The sequence below is a fragment of the Trematomus bernacchii genome, unplaced genomic scaffold (genome assembly GCF_902827165.1).
Source record: "Trematomus bernacchii unplaced genomic scaffold, fTreBer1.1, whole genome shotgun sequence".
Taxonomy (NCBI): domain Eukaryota; kingdom Metazoa; phylum Chordata; class Actinopteri; order Perciformes; family Nototheniidae; genus Trematomus; species Trematomus bernacchii.
This window is the reverse complement of record NW_022987682.1, coordinates 120,001-140,380: the sequence shown is the minus strand read 5'-3', so window position 1 is coordinate 140,380 and position 20,380 is coordinate 120,001. Positions and strand designations below refer to the sequence as shown.

The window sequence follows — 20,380 nt, the reverse complement described above, 5'->3', positions numbered from 1 at the left end:
GGCCTTGTTCAGGGTCATGAATGCCCCAAGAGCATCCTGGGAAATGACCAGTTTGTCACCAAGTTCCTGACAGACAACTTCAACAAATGACTTTAAGTTGCCACTCTTTTCTGTTTTAGCTTTCTGGATAGCATTATTTATGCTGTTGACACATGACTGGAGATGTTGATCCTCAAACATCGTAGACCCATCTGAGAAGCGTTCCAATATTTTGTTGAGTATCCATTCCTTCACATATTTCTCATAAGAGGAAATAAAGCTCTCATACTTTTTAAAGTCATCCTTTGAGAGCAGATCCAGTAAAAGTGAACACTGGAAGGATATTCTTGTGCTGAACTCCTCACTTGTCCTCATTTCACCAATGATATCAGGACCCAGGGAACGGTTGACAAAGTCTTCGACTGCAGGCTTCAAGCATCGGTCTGTGAATTCTTCTGCCTTCTTCTGGCACTGGTCTACATTACTGAACACGTCTTTGAAATCATCAAGAAACTTTTCTTTGTTTTTCTTCAGACATATGTAAGGATCATTCTTTTGGAGGAAATTTTCATGCAGTCTCTGAAACCTTCTGGCTGCGTCTGCACAGATGTGCTGTTTCAGAGAGACTTCAAAAGTGATGTCTGTTCCAACTTCCTGATTGTTTTGCAGCCTCTCATCAATCATGTTTAAAATCTCATCGATGTAGGTATCATGGTAATTACTCTTTCTTTGCATTTTTTCACTCACCATCTGTGAGCAAACTGTAATGATGCTGTCAGCTGTTTGTTGTACAGCCTTTGCATTACCTGGTATGTTTAACCACTTTTTAAATGTGTCTGCACATTGACTGAAGAGTCCTTCAACTGTATATTTAAAAGACACCAGTCCACAATCTCTCAGGCTTTTTTGACTTAACAAATCCCTTGCATGACCTCCCTTGGTTGATAGATTTGTTCTCAGGCGGTGAGACACACTGGTGAAAATGTCCTCCTCCTTCATTTCTGTAAAGGAAAGTTCCTTCACTGTTTCAGTCCACATCTTTTCAAATTCTTTGTCCAGCTCTTTCTCTTTCATCTGGACTTTTTCCTTTCGGCATTTGCCAATCAATGCACAAACTCTGCCCTCTAAGTCCTTTGTGTGGTTCTCCTTGATTTTATCAAGTTTTGTCATCCCCTGTCTGATGTCGGATGCTGCTGTGAGTTGATTAAACACAGAGCTTTCCATTTCTCGTCGAAGGCTCTAAGCACTGTTTTTAAACTCCTCTCTGTATCCTTCAACAAGATAGACATGACCCTCTGTTTGCTTGAAGTACTGGTCCAGATTTTCAAGAAGCTTTGTTTCCCATTCAGACAGCTCTGTCAAAACTTTGTTTTTCAATAGCAAATGAAGTTCGGTCATGTCAGATATGTTAGATTTATCAGCAGGTGTACCGAAGTTGGAGATTCTTGTTTCAGCGTGTGTAACCCATGTGTACATTTCTTTTTTGAAGTCCCATTCCCATTTGTTGAATTGTGTGCACAGCCTCATGTATGCATCAGCCACGAGACTGTTTCTGAAGCTGAAGATGAAGTTTTCATGTTTTACTGCCGTCCACAGGCTCTTCATCCACTCTGTAAACTCCAAGATATTATTAGCTGATGATCCACAACTTTCCAAAATGGTGATTATGTTCTTCTTGAGCTCATAAACAGCCTCGCTGTAGCCTGCATTGACTGGTGCCATCGGTGGGTTTCCATTCCAGAGTCCAGGAATGTACCAGTTTCCAGTGTCTGGACTGTACTCCATCACATCAGTGAAGCTCGAGTACTCTTCTTTCTTTTCCATTTTGGCTGCTGCCTGGGTCATCTCGTTTAACTGTTGCAGGAGCAGTTTCCTGTCTCGCATGTTCTTGTCATGAGCTGAAACATCGGACACATTCTGGTGAACAAACTGACATTTGGGCTTCTTTTTGCCCACCTCTTTCATCCTGAGGAAAGCGTGTACAACTATCTGTAGGATGTCCTTCATTTCTGTCGAATTCTCCATTGCAACATTGATGATGGTGATATCACTCAGCCCCACAACAAGTGTTGCAAGCTCATTGTCGTGCTCGTGGCTATTGTCCAGTTGTGCGAGCTCTGGTGACTTTAAGCCCTCGGTGTCAATGATCACCATGAAGTCACAGTTGAAGTATTTTCTGACATCTTCATTGATTTTAATCAGCAACATAAAGGCACCTCGAGTGCATCGACCACTGCTGACTGCAAACTGCACTCCAAACATGGTGTTGAGGAGAGTGGACTTTCCTGTGCTCTGAACTCCAAGAACTGTGACTACCAGGATCTTGTTCTTAGGAGACACCAAGTCATTGAGCTGAGAGAGAACGTCAGTCACCCATCTGAGAGGTATGTTGGATGCTTCTCCATCTACAAGCTCAAGTGGAAATCCATCAAGCATTAACTCAGCACATAGCTTGGGGAGATGCTGTAGTTGTTGACGTGCTGGGTCTGTTTCAGGAAGGGAAAGGGAAGCTTCATAGATCTGCCCCATTTCACGGAAGAAGTGTTCAGTCCCTAATGAGCTGTTGGAAAGTTGTTGGTCAATTTTTTTTATCTCCTCTTTGTTCTCAGAGTTTTTTCATTTTTCTTTGTACTGCTCCCTGAGGTCAAAGAGTTTTTCCCGAGACACGTTATCGAGGTTGATTCGCATCCATTTCAGGAAATAGCACCTCTCTATCCCTGGGCTTGATATTGCATTGATGAAACATGTCATTGCCTTTGAGATGTCATGAGAGTTCTGTTCTTCCCAAAGTTTGGTTTTCTGTAGCTGAAGATCACTTTTGTACTTTTCTATATTTTCAGACCCAACTTGCCGAAGTCGCAATTCTTCTTTCTCCAAGCGAGTAAGGTCCTTCCATATTTGGCCTTGCAAGGGAAGCTGAACCTCTTTGTATTTAAGAATGTCTTGAATTTCTGCAGTGATGGCATCTGCATTTTTCTTCGCTGTCTGGCACTCAACACAGATTCCATGTTTACGGGCAATGTCAGCCATCTTCTCAATTCCCATCTTCACCTTTGTGTTTTCAAATGCATTGCTGACTTTTTTCCGCAAATCTTTGACAAAGTCTGCATCATTTATGTGCTTATCTTTCAAAAGGATGTTTCTCTTGGTTAACCTTAACTTGGTTGCTACCTTTTTTACAGCATCTAATTTGAAATCTTTGCTTTGACGGTTACCCACCAAGAAGATCTGGGCCTTGTGGTTTTGGTTGGTTAGCAGCTCACACTCAGAGTCCAAAGCGTCAAAGAACACAAAAACTGCTGCAGATGTCTGACACAAGAAAGAAAATTGTGTTTGATATGAAGCAATGTCCCCACGAAGGTTAGCTACAGCAACTGGCTCGCTGAAGACATCCATGTTTTTGTTCCCACAAGGGAGGTACCAAGTCATTTCAACCAATCCACTGGATATTCTCCTTAGACTGTCACCACACTCCATGATGCGGTGAACGAAGGTGTTATGGTACTGCTGAGAATTGCTCAGAAGCTCATTGAGGATCTTTGACTTCGACAAGGAGCACTCACCCAGTCTCACAAAAGATATCATTGGAAGTTCAGAGACAACAATTCTCTCTTCAATCAATCCCTTGGATTCTGAAAGTGACTGAGGTCTGTACTTTTTAACAATGTCTCTCATGGCCCAAAGCATGAGTGTGCACTGCTTTGTGTCACAGTTGGGAAGCAACAGAGGCACGGAAAACTGACACATAGACATTTTGAGGGCCATTTCCTGCTGTACAAAACCATCAGAGCACAGGAAGAGAGCAGTGACAATGTCAAGGGGATTCAGTATGTCACCTGAATGTGTACTTTCCTCAAGATTATCAAGATCTAAGTTATCATCCAAGTCTGATTCATGTGAAGGTGTACATTTTACATTCCTAGCTGTCACATTAACCATCATTAGTTTCTTCAGAAAATACCATGGAAGATCTGAATTACACTTAGCAGGTTCATCAGTAATGGTCTTCTTGTCAATCCTCACAAGTGTGCTTAGGGATAACTTCTCTTCAACGTGGTGATCCAACCCCAGTTCCTCCAAAAGGCTCTCTAGGTGTTTCTCTGTAGAAAATGAAAACAACAAATATTAAAGCCTAAATTGATTATTAAACATTCATGAGCATGGATCAACATTTATTATAACAATGTTATTTTCTTATAGTTTATAAGGTACACATTGCTTAACCTGTTACTGTCTAAGGAATCTTAATATTTAATAAACTATGAATGTTTTATATCCATGTAACGGGAAGAAACTCAGCTAACTGATCTTTTTAATTTTTTTTTCCAAAAAAAAACCACAATGCTAACACTCAGCCTCTGAATTATCCACGAGCGAAAAATGTAACCTAAAACGGCACTTAAACTCACAATAACTCCCTTATTACTTATCCTAGATGCACAGCCAACCACTCGTTTTTGGTGTCCTGGAGACACAGAATTGTTTGGTGCCCACCTCAACACTCAGTGATAAACATTTGCGACGCTATAACATGTGGAGCTAGGTAGCTAGAAACGCTAACATGGCTTACCTTGGTCAAAACTGGTCTTCAATGGCATTAAAACGATAAAAAAACGATGCTGCAGCTAATCCATAGGTTAATCGAATGTATCTGTGTCCTCTTTGAAATTATTTCTGATAATCCATAAGCAATAAAACTGCTTTTTTGTTTCCAAATGTCAGAGCGAGAGATCGGTGCACTCTGCTGCACATTTACATGCGCGCAGCCCCCACCTTTTCTCTTCACAATGAGTGTGTGTGTGGGCCTCCCCCTTCGATTCTATTGGCTCTAACGGTCAGAAAGAGGTGTCAACCATCCAAATCGACGAAGGGGGGCCAGAGATATGGAAAAAAAAACATTTTCACCCAAATCACCTCAGAGGTGGGGTGGTTTTGGCTAAACCTCTCTAAAAAGGTCAAATGTCACTTGTTTTGCATCAATCTTGATACAAGGTACTTATTATATGTTGTACTTTGGATTCCTAAAGCTTTTAGTCTACTAACCCATCATCCAAGGGTAGTTTTCACTATCTGTAAAAAACATTCTTTGGACGGACACTATAATTTACAGTTTTTTACTATGTAAAATCTGAATTTTCTTTAAAATAAAAAACATCTATATTGATTCTGACACTTCTACATCCAACTCACAGATGTAACCTTGCTTTGATAAAAGAAATTATTCATATAATCCTTTTAGAAGTTAACTTGTAGTCATTTGTTTTGGGCATGTCATTTTCGAGCCTGAAACATGAAAAACAGGCTTGGTGCTTAACAGGTTAACCTCCAACAATGATGGGAAGTCAATTATTAAACAGCTTGTCTAATAGATGGATCCAGATCCTTCAACAACACTAGAATCAAATGAAGAGATATACAAATCTAATTGGCAGATTGCAATGGAATTGTTAGTGAAAAGACTTGAAAGAAGAGATTGAGACGTAATTTACATCAAATTACAGCAGGTTTATAAAAATGCAATACACTGTGCTTGACATTGGCATTGATAGGTGAACATTGAAAGAAACTATCTTTCATGTCTGTCATGATCAATCATATCAAAAAGATATATATAATGCATGGTTTAAGCCAGGGGTCTGCAACATGCGGCTCTTTAAGCCCTCTACTCTGGCTCCCTTGAGCTTAGACAAAAATAAGAAAGAAATTAAATACAAATATTTGTAGGACTATTTATATTTTGTAGCATGGTTGAAAATGTTTTGTATCTTGTATTTTGAGGTGATACTGTGACCCATAAATAAAAAAAAACGTTTTTTAAACGGTCAATTCAAATATGAGTCATATCCTGCTACGGTCCGGCGCCAGCAGACGAATAACCTGACCCCCGGCTCGATGAGCGAACTATGGATAAATCAAAGAAAAGAAAAGTATCGGAGGAACACATGGGTTTAATTCTGCGTGGTTAGAGTTATATGCTTTCACAGCAAATGATGCTGGCTTACCGGTATGTGTCACTTGTTAGACGCTTTTATCCAAAGCGATTTACATACTCAATACTGTGGACAATCCCCACAGGAGCAATTTGGGGTGAAGTGTCTTGCCCAGGGACACAACGACATGCTGACTGCAGTGGGATTCGAACTTGCTATCCTCTGATTCGAAAATCAGCGCACTAATTCACTGAGCCACAGCCTCCCTGATATGTAGAGAGAAGTTGTCAAAGGTGCTGCAGCCTTTGACAACATTGACATTGACATTGGAGGAAAAACCCGGAAGAGGAAGACAGCTGACGATCTTCAGTCATAATTCAATCAGTTAACTCTTTTTAGGGTGCAGCTATATGTTTTATTTATTTCAAAGTGGGCCCATTTTAATTATATTCATTTTCTTCAAATGTGCAGAGGACTCCCCAAGTACTGTGTTTAATTTATTTTAAAGTAGGCCTGTGTATTTTTTTTTTAATTCTCCTTATAAGAGTTCTTTGTTTATTATTAGAGGTAAACCGTTTACTATAATGTAATACATAATAAATGCAAAAAATATATATATAACAATATAAACAACTTTATAAGCTATCAATTATGTTTTGCGGCTCCAGACAAAACAAATTGGTGGAAAAGGGGGCAAAATTGCTCTTTTGGTCCAAAAGGTTGCAGACCCCTGGTTTAAGCAAACACCGACCTGAAAAGGAAAAAATATACACTTGTTTGCAATTGTACTGTGCAATAGTCATTTTTATGTAAAAGCACATTTTTTTATAAATGTCCCAGCATTTAATTGTTATAAGGTCTCAATACTTTAATATATATATATATATATATATAAAATACAATCTTTGTTTGCCATTTATTGGTTGCCTTTTTTACCTGCTATGACACTTTTGCTGTAACACTGTACATTTCCCCGCAGTGGGACTAATAAAGGAATTCTGATTTTGATTCTGATAAGTACGCATACATAAAATGTGTGAGCCAGATTAGCAGTAAGGGTCATATGTGCTATGCTGGCAGTAATATATCTATAACAGCTTCATTAACATGAAGAAAGGCTGTTGCTGAGAAAGTTGCTCTCAGAACTCACTACTGCTTCACAACAGATACATTCGCTTGAAAAACAAGAAGCTAACCTTGATCAAATAGCAAAGAAAGAGTGACTCGATTTAAGTAATGCAGCGCCAAATCAAAATTACTGAAATGCTGCCAAAGGAGCAACGCTTAAGATTACATCCATCCAGAGAAATACCCATCTTTAAAAAATATAAATTAGAGTACCTTCCATGTATTGGGATGTTGGCCAAACTAAAGACTTGGTGAGAAGGTTTCAATAAATGAATTCTAAAAAGGACTAGAAAGCCAAGAGATTGCTCGAAGAGAACTATGGAAATGAACTCTTTTGCAGCAGCTTGTTTGGAGAAAGGTCAAATTGGAATGCCATTAACAGTGAAGATAGAAAAGCACTGCTCACTTAAACTATTTGTCTTTCAGGATGTTGTAACTCAATGGAAGATATTGATACCTTCATTTAAACTCAGGGAAAAGTGGAGAACTGCAAATTCATAGATTCAAACAAAATGAAAAATTCAATGTTTCCAGTTTTGGTTGTTTTCATCTAAAGACATGATACTGATGACTATAAAGAAAGTAGTTTTGCGACAGTAAGTGCAGGTGCATACATAGAACTGCAAAAGAGCAAAACATCTCAGATTTACCAAGAGACAGATTTACGCCAGAGCTACCACCATACATGTCAGAGTTATGGACAGCTTGATGATGAAAGCCCTTCAACAGTTATGTGCGTGTAAACAAATTATCAACAGCCGAAACACATTACTACAGTGCCAAATGTTCCAAATGACTTTGAACCTCTATCACCCGACCACTTGCTCAAGGTCAAACCAATGCTGCCCCCAGGTTAAATCCATCGGCAATATACACAGCCAAAACACCATTGGCAGCAAGTGCAATGCATAACGGAGTTCTAGACCAGATGAATCTACGATTTTTGCAAGAAAGACCGGAATGGAATTGCATTCAAAGAAACTATATACCTGGACATACATGTATTGATCATAAACTCAAATGCACCTCATGGATCCTGGTTAATGGCAAAAGCTCTGGAGACACCACCTAGATCAAGAGGTCTGATTATTTTTATGACAGACTTTGTTTCTTGCAAAAGGTCCCAATTTATCTAAAACTTTTGCAAGAAATTGTCTGATTATTTCTACGACAGAAACAAACCTGCTGGAAAGACCAGTGAGCAACGTTATCTCTCTGGTGCCAGTCTCAAAATAAGGCAAAATAACTGATCAACCCTCTGTCACAACTAGAATATAGATTTCAAAGGCTGAACCTTTTATATCTGGCTCCTTTTTGTTACAATAGCCACGTTCACACCGCAGTACTTTTCCCACTTTAGTTCCGATATAGTTCCGAAATGTCGCGTTCACACCAAAAAGAGCAGAAACTAAAATGAGTTCATGAGAACCTTTTTTACCCCCTTTTCCGTCCCTGCTAGAGAGCAGGTACTTTCGTGGGAGAAAAAGGTTCCTATGTCTCATTGGCTGGGCGGGTTGCAAACCACGCCCCGTAAAACTCCCAAAAGGTTTTGTGAAGCCGCCATTTTATTATCCTCGCATTAGCATTATTAGCATTAGCATTAGCCCAGCGCACAAACGCAGAAAGACAAACTTATGGCAACACAAAAGAAAACATGGGAGCGGTGGAGATGAGGAGGTGTCGGCGTTCTGGCGATTTACTCGGAAGGCTTCAGTAGAAGCTGCTGGGAGTCCCAGCAGCTTCTACTGAAGCCAGTCCCCAACTCCGGGGACTTCCGGCCGGGGACTTCGGCAGTATACGCCGTGAAGTTGTTTGCGGCCTGCCAGTAAACCCAAGGCAGAAGAAGAAGAAGTGAAGTCAGCGGCTTCATTTGCCTAATCCTTCCCCAGGAACTCATTACGGTGTGAACGCAATCTGTACTTAGTTCATGAGAACTAAAGAGTTCTCATGAACCTTTGTGGGAAAAGTACTGCGGTGTGAATGCGCCTAATAAGTGCCGCTATATAGGCCAGAATTTTGTTTGGTTCAAAATTTCAAAATAATATTGTCTATTTATAGAAAATAAAAGACTACAATTACCCAGCACCAGCTTATTGAGAAACACAGATATGGGCTTATGTGGCAGAGTTCTCAACCGCTCAATTATTTAACGTTATCATTTAACAGAAAGACAAATAAATCTTAGTTTGCGCATCATTTTTTTTGAGTTTTGCCTCTTTAGTTTTTATCGTAAACAATGCAATAATGATTATATTTGACTTACCTTTGTGTGTTGTGATGTCTGTGTTTGCTTCCCCTGTCAAGAGTTCGGATCGCTCAGTGATGATACTATACCTATATAATCTGTGGAGTCTCAGCTTTAATCGGATATATTGTATGTGCAGTTACGATAAGTAATAAGGGTATCTTTATCTTGAGTTCTGTGCCGCAGTGCGTTAGAATTGTTTCGCTCAGGGGTAATTTAGAAGCTTCTTATGAGACTTGTGTTTTGTTTTGGTAAAAATGGTTCGTATCTTCAGTTAGCTGAGATTCTTCCCATTAATCTGGTGCTACACATTAATAGTTTCATAAATGTTAAGAAGCCCTGAGAGACACAGTCTCGAAAAAAAAAACGTTGTCAGTCTCACACTCTGAAGGGTCTTTGTCAGATTATTTAACGTTATCATTTAACAGAAAGACAAATAAATCTTAGTTTGCGCATCATTTTATTTGAGTTTTGCCTCTTAAGTTTTTATCGTAAACAATGCAATAATGATTATATTTGACTTACCTTTGGGGGCAGATGGTACAGTTGGCTTGCTTAATGTTCCATCAGCTTTCTCTTGGACAGTTTCAACCTCACTGCAACGCTTATCATTGTTACTCTCCACTTCACCAGCAGCTGGGTCAGAATGCAGAGACTCTGACTCCCTGCTGACCTGATCGACTTTGTTCTGCACAGGAGTGCTGGGCTCTGTGGGAAAGAAACGAAAGGCTTCACTAAAACTTAAAAAATACATGTTCCATCAATGTTTGTCAGCATTTTAAAGTGTGAGGAAGTTCACTTTGCATAGAGAGGGACACTGACAGGCTGTAAAAGAGGGACGGACTGTCCCGTCTCGAGCAGTCCAAGTTTGGATTTGTTGTTGGACATGTGAAAGAAATTATATTCTTTTTAAAACAATAACTGAAAGTTCATTGTTGTATTCTTCACAAAGCTTCTAACAGACATATCAGGCAAACAGACTCACATTTACACTCAGATTAACAGAATATTTCATTTCTGCTTTGACTATATTTTGTGAAGCTACAATCTGAATGAAGCAGTTTTATTAAGACAATGTTTCTTTTAGTGTCTTGATGATGTTGAACTGAAGCTTGTTCTGTGGTTGTGAGAAGCAGAACACAAAGTATTGACTTGTTGAGATGTTGATCAGTTGCTGGTTGCACTCAACTGAGATCGTCCTCCTCCCTGTCAATTAAGAACGTCACACTGTTAGAGCAGCATCCGCATCGCTCTCCTCTGTCATCATCCTTCTGGATCTTTCTGCTGTGTTTTTCATGGTAACCCGCAAGATCCTTTTTCACACCCTCCAAGAACTATTGGAGTCTCAGACTGTGTATTATAAAAAAAACGTTGTGGGGCCCCCCTATATTTTAACATTCTCACAGAGAACTTTGACCTCTGGGTCAGCAAGCACCCTACAAAGACTTAAGGAGGTCACTAATGGACAACTGGCCAATCTATGGTCCAGGCTAGTTTGTGCAATCTAAAGCAGTGGTTCTCAAATGGCGGTACGCGGACCCCTAGGGGTACGTTGGAGTACTGTGAGATGTATTTTATGTTAATGAAAAAAAGAAAAAAAAGTAATGCATTTATACAAACTACTAATAGTAGATTAACTACTTTATTCAAAAGTTTACAGTAATACTGGATAATAAAATGGGAAAAATAAACGGGGTGCTCTCTTTTCCTCTCTCCTGACAGCCCGTCAGTATCCGTCTCATGCATAGACGGATGCTTCAGCTCGCTGAACCTGTAATAAGTGACCCAACAGTAAAGAATACATATATTTATAACTAGTTTAGCTAGTTCCAGAGTAGATAAACTAGCTAAGTGTGTTAGGTCTAACTCTTAGTGTGTATTACTCCGCTCAACGGTCCATCACAGCGGCGGAGCTGTGATCCGGTAGAGCTGCGTGTTCTCCGTCATCAGCAGCTGATCTCTGATCTCTCTCTCACGTCCGGTTATACTTCACTCGCGTTTATGTCCAAATCCATCAGATCTAGCTAGTTCTAGTTAATGATATGACTGCCTGCTTATCAAAGGACACCTAAACAATAAGCGTTGCTTGGCAACGGGGTGTGGCCGCAAAGTATAGTGCAGCATTATGCATATGTTTATATGAGGGGTCAAAATCCCATGCTCATAAAATGCTCATATATTTTTTTCTCTTCATTCCCCACGCCCCAACATAAATACATTTACCAATTTTAGGAAAAGTAACAAAGTTTGAGCAGTGTGGGTTTTATATTAATAGAGTTACACATATTTCAAAACGCGAAGTGTAATAACTGCAGTTTGCCTCCCTGTCAGAATGACAAAGATCCTCAGTGAAGCACAAGCCCATGTTTCTCACTAAATTGTAAGTACAACTTATTAAAAAGATCAGTTCAATGCAACTAATGTCGTCTTAGTGTTATTGCATGATGTTAAAATTGGTTTGCCATGAATTTAGTAATGAATTGTAAATATTTGAAATGTAGCATAAGTGTTTCTCAGTTACAAGGTTGTTGTTTTAATAAATCAGACACTGATTGTGCAGCGCTGTACTGTACCTCTTTATATTGGCATTTTTTCCCTAACAAATAGTTTTTGCGCTGATCAGGGGGTACTTGGCTGAATTTCTTTTTCAAAGGGGGTACGTTATTGAAAAGTTTGAGAACCACTGATCTAAAGGGCCAGTGTCCCATGGTCAGGAGGATCTCTAGCTTCACCAAGGACTCATACAGGGGACAAAGGAATAACTTGAAATGCCAGATAGCTTTAACTACACAACACTGGGCAATCAGCTTTCTGTCTTCTGCAAGGAGATCTTTCTTGTATTCAAGGAACAATTCTGCATTGATGTCATCTGCAACTGTCTTGGCAGTCTTACACTCTGAAGGGTCATTGTCAGAGCCAGTTTTTGTTTCTTGCAAAAGGTTCTAATGTACCTACCACTTTTGCAAGAAATAGTCTGATTATTTGTATGACAGAAACAAACATGCTGGAAAGACCAGTGAGCAAAGTTATCTCTCTGGTGCCAGTCTCAGAGTAAGGCCAAAATAACTGAACAACCCTCTGTCACAACTAGAATGTAGATTTCAATTCTATGTTTATTGTTATTAAAGATGCCCATTACGATAGGGGCCGCTATGTAGGCCAGTTTTTTGTTTTTGGTCGAAAAGAAAGAAAAACTTAGTTTGATCATCACTTTATTTGAGTTTTGCCTCTTTTGTTTTTATTTGTTTTGACTCTTTATAAGGACTTCATCAACCATGCAATAATGATTATATTTGACTTACCTTTGGGGGCAGATGTTTCAGTTGGCTTGCTTAATGCTCCATCGGGTTTCTCTTTTAGAGTTTCAACCTCACTGCCACACGTTGCATTGTTACTCTCCACTTCACCAGCAGGTGTGTCCGAATGCAGAGACTCTGACTCCCTGCTGACCTGATCGACTTTGTTCTGCACAGGAGTGCTGGGCTCTGTGGGGAAAAACAGAAAGGTTTCACTAAAACTTAAAAAATTCATGTTCCATCAATGTTTGTCAGCATTTTAAAGTGCTGTTTGACTCCCAAGTAAAGGCCACAAAAAAGCCATATATATTTATCCAAAAGATCCAGAAACAGGTGGCATTGATTACATTTTCAGATTTACCTGTGCAGACAGATAGCGAGGTTGCTTCTCTTTGATTTCCATTGTCTGAAATCCTTGTGAATCTGATGGTACACTCAGTCCTGTGAATCAGTGCCTTAACCGTGACAGTTTTGGCGTTATCAACAGTCAAACTGCCGCTGTTTGTTTCACAGGAGTAATCTAACTGTAGTCTAAACCCAGGTACTTCCCCTGGTGGAGGAACATCTGTCATTAGAGAAGAAAAGTACATCTCAGTATCTTTACATATCGCTGCGCATATATTTATAACATTAAATCAGTTATTGACAGTCACACTTACGGTCGGACTGTGGTGATGCTGGAGTGTTCTTTCCTTCCTCACAGCCCGGGTCAGGAGAGGGATCTGTTTCTTCATTATGTTCCTTGGTAATTGAGAACATTACAGTATGTTTACATTCTATTTTGAACGAGTCATACTATATTAACAATAGCTTATGTGACATGTATTTGTACTTTTATTGTCATTTAATGGTTTACCTCCTTATCAGTGTACTCCATTTTTGATACACCCTCAGCAATCCCACACTGTCCAGATTATCCAAACAGCATCCCACTAAAGGTAATAGGAAATAACCAGAGATGTAAGAAGTACTCAGATCTTTTACTTAAGTAAAAGCACCATTACTACAGTGTAAAAATCCTCTGTAACAAGTAAAAGTCCTTTATTCAAAATGTTACCCTAGTACATTTACAAAAGTAATGACATCAAAAGATACTTCAAGTACAAAACGTGAAAGTAATCATTGTGCAGTAAGGCCCATTTTCAATTAATGTCAATGTTGCACTTGGTAGAGGTTGGGTTCATTTTGTATATCTTGATATATACTGCTGGGTGCCTATCATATAATAAGACATGATGGTTTATTAGTTTGAGGCAGCAGTGGCTCAGTCTGTAGGGACTTGGTCTTGGAACCGAAGGGTCACCGGTTCACGTCCCGATCAGACCAAAAAGAAAAGAAGATGGAGTGAGATGGTAGCTGGAGAGGTGCTAGTTCACCTCCAAGGCCACTGCCGAGGTGCCCTTGAGCAAGGCACCTAACCTCGAAACTGCTCCCTTGGCGCTGGGTACCTGGCAGCCTCTCTCCTTAGGGATTATTAAAGTGTATCTTCTTCTTCTTTATGTTTTATTCTGCATTATTATTCAACATCTGCAGAGCAGCTAGTAACTAAAACTGTGAAATACATATTGTTGAGTAACAAGTTAAAAATTGCCTCCAAAATGAAGTGAAGTAAAGTATATAGTAGCACAAAGTGAAATACTCAAGTGAAGTACAGGTACCTCAAATACATACTTGAGTACAGTACTTGAAAACCATTCAACACAACACCTGAACACCAAAGATCAAACAGCCATGTGAACTCTGCAGCCTGAGAGATTAAAATGTAGACCACATTTAAAGACCAATCTAATCAGCCCACTCCAGGAGCCACAAAGACAGATTTAATATGAGGAGTTATGCTTCAGTTTGAGACCATGTGAGGCCATCATTTAAAAAGTATTTCAGGTCTTAAAAGATTGGAACCAATGAAAAACAAAGAAATGCTTTCCTACCTTTTATAGATGAACCATGGTAACACTTCAATCTGTTCTTTTATCCAGAGCTTTTAACTACAGTGTATAGTAGTATAAAGCTCTGCAAGTACACAGCCCTGCCCTTCTCTGCCAATGCAAGTGTCTTTTAGAGGTGTCTCCTTTTATACTGCCTTGGGAAGTTCCTTTGCATTTTATTTCCTTGAAAAAGAAACGTATTGCTTGGTATCCTCCCTTTCTGAATAGTTATTTTCAGTCAATGCGCTCTTCGTCATGATTGTGAAAACAGCTTCTCTCTGAAAACAATAAGAGAGCTTTAATCTCAAAATGCAAAGGTTTATTGTCATAACATCATAACAAACTACGATGTAATTATGTAATGTATGAAAAACTTAGATCGCAGGTTCCTCAACAGTGGAATTTTTAAAATATACTAAAATGTGTATAAAAAACAACAATCAAAATAAATATCGTGCAAGCTCAGGTGTATAGTCTTTTGGCCTGTGGGATGAAACTGTCCCTTAGTCTGGTGGTTTTAGTCCTGATGATGCTGCGGTACCGCCTGCCAGACGGCAGCAGACAGAACAGTTTGTGGCTGGGGTGATGGGGGTCTTTGATAATCCTGTGGCCTTTTTTGACTCTTATAGACTGTACTGCTATTAATATCCCACAAAGATAAAATACCATGTGTCTTAGTACTAGTCTGCTTTCGTTTTTGTTGTGTGCAGACTTTATTGTTGGGTATATCTTACAAAGCCAACCAAACGCCTTTCACCCATTATCAGGTATCTGTTATAAGGAATTGACAGCAGTATTAAAATGGGTTTCTGAGAATGATTATGTTAACAAATACATATTAACATCAGATGTTCAACAGAGCAAGGAAATTGTTGTCTCCTTCATTACAAAACAATTGGCTTGCACAACACCATCTTACCTAGTTTTTTTAAGTGTGCAAATGAAAAAATTGAATTGCAATGTCATTTTCTGTAAAGGTCTTGAAAGAAGTGGAAAGAAACTCTATTTTGCTTCTGAAAAAAGCAAGTAAATTAACATGATCCTAATTCTGTGACATGGCATTATTAACAGGTGAACATTTAAGGAAACTGAAAAAGGGTGTTGTCATGATCATAACTTGCTTACTCACGGTCCCGCTCCCCACGTGAAAAACAGGGTAATGTAATGAAAATGGCTCCAGGCCCCACAAGATACGCTGTCAGCCATGTCTAAGACCTGAAGTCAGCATTGAGCTCTTCATAACACCATCAATAGAGGGTTGATAGACAATAAACTTGACATTATGAATTTAAAGGTGAGGACCTCACCTTTAAATACATAATGTCAAGTTTATTGTGAGGTGCATGCATGCGGACAGTTAGGAGTTGGGTGGGAACCACTTACAAGCCCACATTGGGTTGTTCATTTTCGCAGGAGTGCAGAAATCCAGTGTTGTAGTCAAGTCACCAATTCACGAGTCCAAGTCACTCTCGAGTCACCACTCTTCGAGTCCGAGTCCAAGTCCGAGTCACCAAGGGAGAGTCGTAGTCGAGTCCGAGTCCAAGTCCGAGTCACCCAAGGAGTGTCCGAGTCGAGTCCGAGTCCGAGTCATCATTACCTGTGTTCGAGTCCGAGTCCAAGTCCGAGTCACCTAAGAAGAGTCCGAGTCACCTAAGAAGAGTCCAAGTCAAGTCTGAGTCACAAGTCTTCATGTATTAATCTTCGTGGATATATGTGTTGAAATCTAGCTGCTCCTCTACATTGCTTTTATCCTGTCATGTTATACTAATCTGTTTAATGAACTGCTGTGAAACGAGTTTGGCTACAATTCTTGTAATAGGTGCTATACAAATATAAAGCTTATTACTAATATTAATATTATTATTATTATATATAAATAAACTATGTTTAAAATGAGTTACCTTTTAGAGAAGTGATTATATTTGTATGCCAATATTTTACTATGGTAAAGTTTTCGTTTTGCACTTTTATTTTGATAGTAATAAGATCGGGACTCTTATTTTGAAGGAACTTTTACCGGTTAAATCGGTTTACTGATGAAGATTTAGCCCCAGAAAGCACATGGCTACTTAGCATGCAAAATGACGTCATTCTGTATGTTAAGTAGCCATGTGCTTTCGTGTTATCGGCTGAATCTTTATTTATTGATTAGATCACGTTACTCTGATGATAGTGTTCAAGACAGCCTTTATGTCTGAACTCGATGTTTAGAGTAATGTGTTACGGAGCCTTCTCTTCAATATTGTTTCCACATAGAGCATTTTGCGCTGCTCTTTTCCAATGTGGAAGCAGAATGTGTGAAAGCATACAGCACGATGCGGGGTGTGTCTCTAGACATCTTTAGACTGGAATAGCGGGGCCCAGTACGTGAACTCGCCTCGCAGCCGGTGCACACACCAGGATAGAGGACATCAGACTCCATAGAAAACTTGCTCGAGTCCGAGTCCAAGTCGGAGCGTCAATGTACAAGTCGAGTCCGAGTCATCGTGGGGGGAAAAATTCACGAGTCCGAGTCAGAGTCCAAGTCAGCGTACGTGAAAATGCACGAGTCCGTGTCCGAGTCCAAGTCAGCATACCGAGAATTCACGAGTCCAAGTCCGAGTCGCGTCAATCAGTGCACGAGTCCGAGTCGAGTCACGAGTCCCGAAAATCGGCACTCGAGTCCGAGTCCAGGACTCGAGTCCGAGTCCAGGACTCGAGTACTCCATCTCTGCAGAAATCAAAAAAGGGAGGCAACGGCATGCCTTTGGAATGCTGACACTGGAAGGGAAATATTTCCATATTGACCCCAAAACATAATACATGTTACTATCCTTGATAATATACTGTACATTTCTGAAATGCCCAAATTGTACATGGAAATAATATAGATCCTTTAACAACAGCAAAAAGATCATCCTTTAAAATGTTGCGTCAATCAGTGAGATTTTATGGTGATTTATATATTTTACAATGGTCACATAATAGGAATGATGGATGTATAATGCTGTGGGTGGAAGGGGAGGTGGGGGTAGTGTTTTATTTAAATGGCAATTTAGTCAACTAAGAAACATAAAGTACTTGAAACGTACATTTTGGTAACAATTTTGAATATGATCATTTTCTTGAGCTTTAAACTCCTGGGGTCAAAATGACCACCAAGGATAAAGGGTGTAAAGCAAATGTGAAGATAAAGGAGGGTTAAGAATACATTATATAGCAGTTTTTTGTTTTACAATATCCTAAAGTCTATTTTTAACACACTATTGAGTTGGCTTTTTCATTACATTTAAAATATAAATTGTACCTAAAATAATACTGAGTGAGCAGGGTATACATATTCACACCATATGCAATCATAGGATATTTTTTGTTCGAAAGATATTTGTCCAAATTGACTACAAAATAGTACAAATGCAAAACATAAAAACAAATGTTTTTTGGTGAGTGAAGTCCAAAGCCGTATTATAGATTATTTGATTGTGTAATTACAAGGTGAGAGAAAATAGATCCACAACGTCCTATTCAACTTGTATTTTTCAATTTTTTTGTAAAAATGGTGGCGCTGGCTGTTAAAGGTTAAGACAGCATCAACATAAGAGGCCAACAAGAGTGACAGGGTGTGTCACTTTGCTGAAGGATAGACCAGCTATGCAGGATATTCTCTGAAGATTTCCCAAGGGGTAAAAGCTGCTGCTGGAGTACTGACTGGAAGTAGTGCTGATATCATGTCTACCATATCCTCTTAAAATACTCTGTCCAACAATATAAGTCTAATGACACATTTTTATTTAAGATGCATTCTTGTATAAGGAGGGGAATTTGAAAGAGAATACCTGAAAAAGTATTTGTTGGTGTAGTTAAATTAGTATACTGAGTCAAACAGTATCACTCTCATTAACAATTTATGGCAGAAAATAATTGTATCTCTCATCAAAGATAGCAGAAAACATGCATTATTGTACTCAAGAGGGGAGTTTGACAGAGGATCACTCAAAAAGTACACACTAAAAGTACTCTAAATAGTATTTATCAATCCTCAACCTAATGAACAATGACTATTGTTTATTTCAAGAACTTTTATTGACAGAAACTCAACATTTCTAATCTGTGTGACACAAATATGCGGCTCCCCCTATTTATCTCAAAGTCGGCCTTCAGGGGAGCTCCCCCCGTCTTTAGGGGAGCCAAGCTCCCCCTGGCTCCCCCCCATTTCGAACACTGTTGGTCCCGCTCCCCACGTGAAAAACAGGGTAATGTAATGAAAATGGCTCCAGGCCCCACAACATACGCTGTCAGCCATGTCTAAGACCTGAAGTCAGCATTGAGCTCTTCATAACACCATCAATAGAGGGTTGATAGACAATAAACTTGACATTATGAATTTAAAGGTGAGGACCTCACCTTTAAGAACTGGGGCACTTTTTTCCCCCAGGAAAGTACCATCTCTCAGCAGGCACTAAAAATGGGGGTAAAAGTTCCCGAGATGAAGTGCTCTTTTTGGTGTGAACGCGACATAAGGGGTACTAACGGAATTAAACGCGAAAAGTACGGTGAAAAGTACTCCGGTGTGAACGCGGCTATAGATTCTAGAGGTGTAATCAAACCCTGAAAGCTCAGGCTGCACTGTGAAGTTGGCGTCAAAATTAAAATGAACTGACCAAGAAAAATGGGCTTTATGGGTCTCCATCTGTACAGACATGACAATCCCATACAAGCTTAGCCAAATATCATCTAGTTTTAAGCATGCCTCATTAAAAAAAATGATGTATTAGAATATTTCTGCATGCTCTTTGACTAGTTTTGGATCCAATATGCACACTTCTATTCATGTGTGTTATGGCTATTCCCCTTAGTATACCCATTTTTGAAACTATACCTCACTGTAAAAAGACAGAGGGTTTTCAAAGGATCTATGTCTTTTTTTGTAGGTGTTTTGACAACACGGGAGAGGTGGAATACTATGTGTTATGTTAGTTCAGTGACTCTGCCTGGAGCTGTCCATGGGGCTGAAGCACTACTCTCTTCAAACTCTGTATGGTCCATATACATTGGAAAGCCAAAGGTTTCTCTGGCTAACAAGAGGGGGGTAAAAAGGGCTTTTCTACAATATGTTTGAGTTTTGAGTAGCAGTATTTGAAGAAGAGGACCCTTTATTCCTCCCAAAGGGGAAATTCCATTGTTCACACAGTACAATACACACACATGCACAGGAAAGGAAATATACACGAGTAGGTCTGATTACATCAACATAAATACAAATATAAACACATGGTCATATGGAAAGAAATCAAGGCTGCCAGTTTGTCCATACTCCATCATTGGTGTGAATGGGGACTTGAACTGGAGACCCTTCAGTTTCAAAGCCAAGTCCCCACAGGCCGCCCCCTTTGTTGTTTTTTAGCACGGACATTTTTTTGGATTCCCTATCGTTTCTGAAATATTTGAGTGTATTATCAGAACTATTAGCTCAAATATGATTTTGCTTGCTGACTGTTTAATGACTATCAACTGTAACACCATAAAAAATCATTAGCAATAATACAGACTGTCAAACCAATACCAAACAATAGGAAAACGGATAATGATGGTATCATGTAAAAGAAAACAAAATCCTAAGAACCTTTTTGGCACGCTGGGAGCAGTTAGCAACTTTAACAAATGTGTGCATGAGGGGCTAGCTTTAATATCAAGTCCTCGTTAAAGCTTCAAGATATGTCACCAATTGAAGCTACCAGGTTTATATTGTTGTCTTTCTACTGTACGTACTCACTTTTCCAGTATTCGAGACGTCAGTTCCACAAAGGCATCTTCATTTCTAGTGGAAGCGTGAATCATTCTTTCTGCGTCATGAATTGTATTTTCCTGACCCTGAACACAGCACGTAATTCACAG

At 39.4% G+C, this 20,380-nt stretch overlaps 1 protein-coding gene and 1 pseudogene across 5 annotated transcripts in view; one reads left to right on the top strand and one right to left on the bottom strand.

The window, feature by feature from the left end:
* Positions 1 to 20,380, bottom strand: part of LOC117487666 (interferon-induced very large GTPase 1-like) — a 339,011-nt gene that overhangs the window by 200,432 nt on the left and 118,199 nt on the right. For 4 of the 5 annotated variants that reach the window (XM_034136303.1, XM_034136306.1, XM_034136305.1 and 1 more), the window contains 2 exons: positions 12,585 to 12,767; positions 3,151 to 4,079 (listed from right to left, as the gene is read on the bottom strand). In XM_034136303.1, coding sequence (XP_033992194.1) covers positions 3,151 to 4,079; positions 12,585 to 12,767 — 1,112 coding nt within the window. The remainder of the gene's footprint in view (positions 1 to 3,150; positions 4,080 to 12,584; positions 12,768 to 20,380) is intronic. The other variant, XM_034136304.1, reaches the window with a different exon arrangement.
* Positions 1 to 20,380, top strand: part of LOC117487670 — a 259,379-nt pseudogene that overhangs the window by 208,923 nt on the left and 30,076 nt on the right.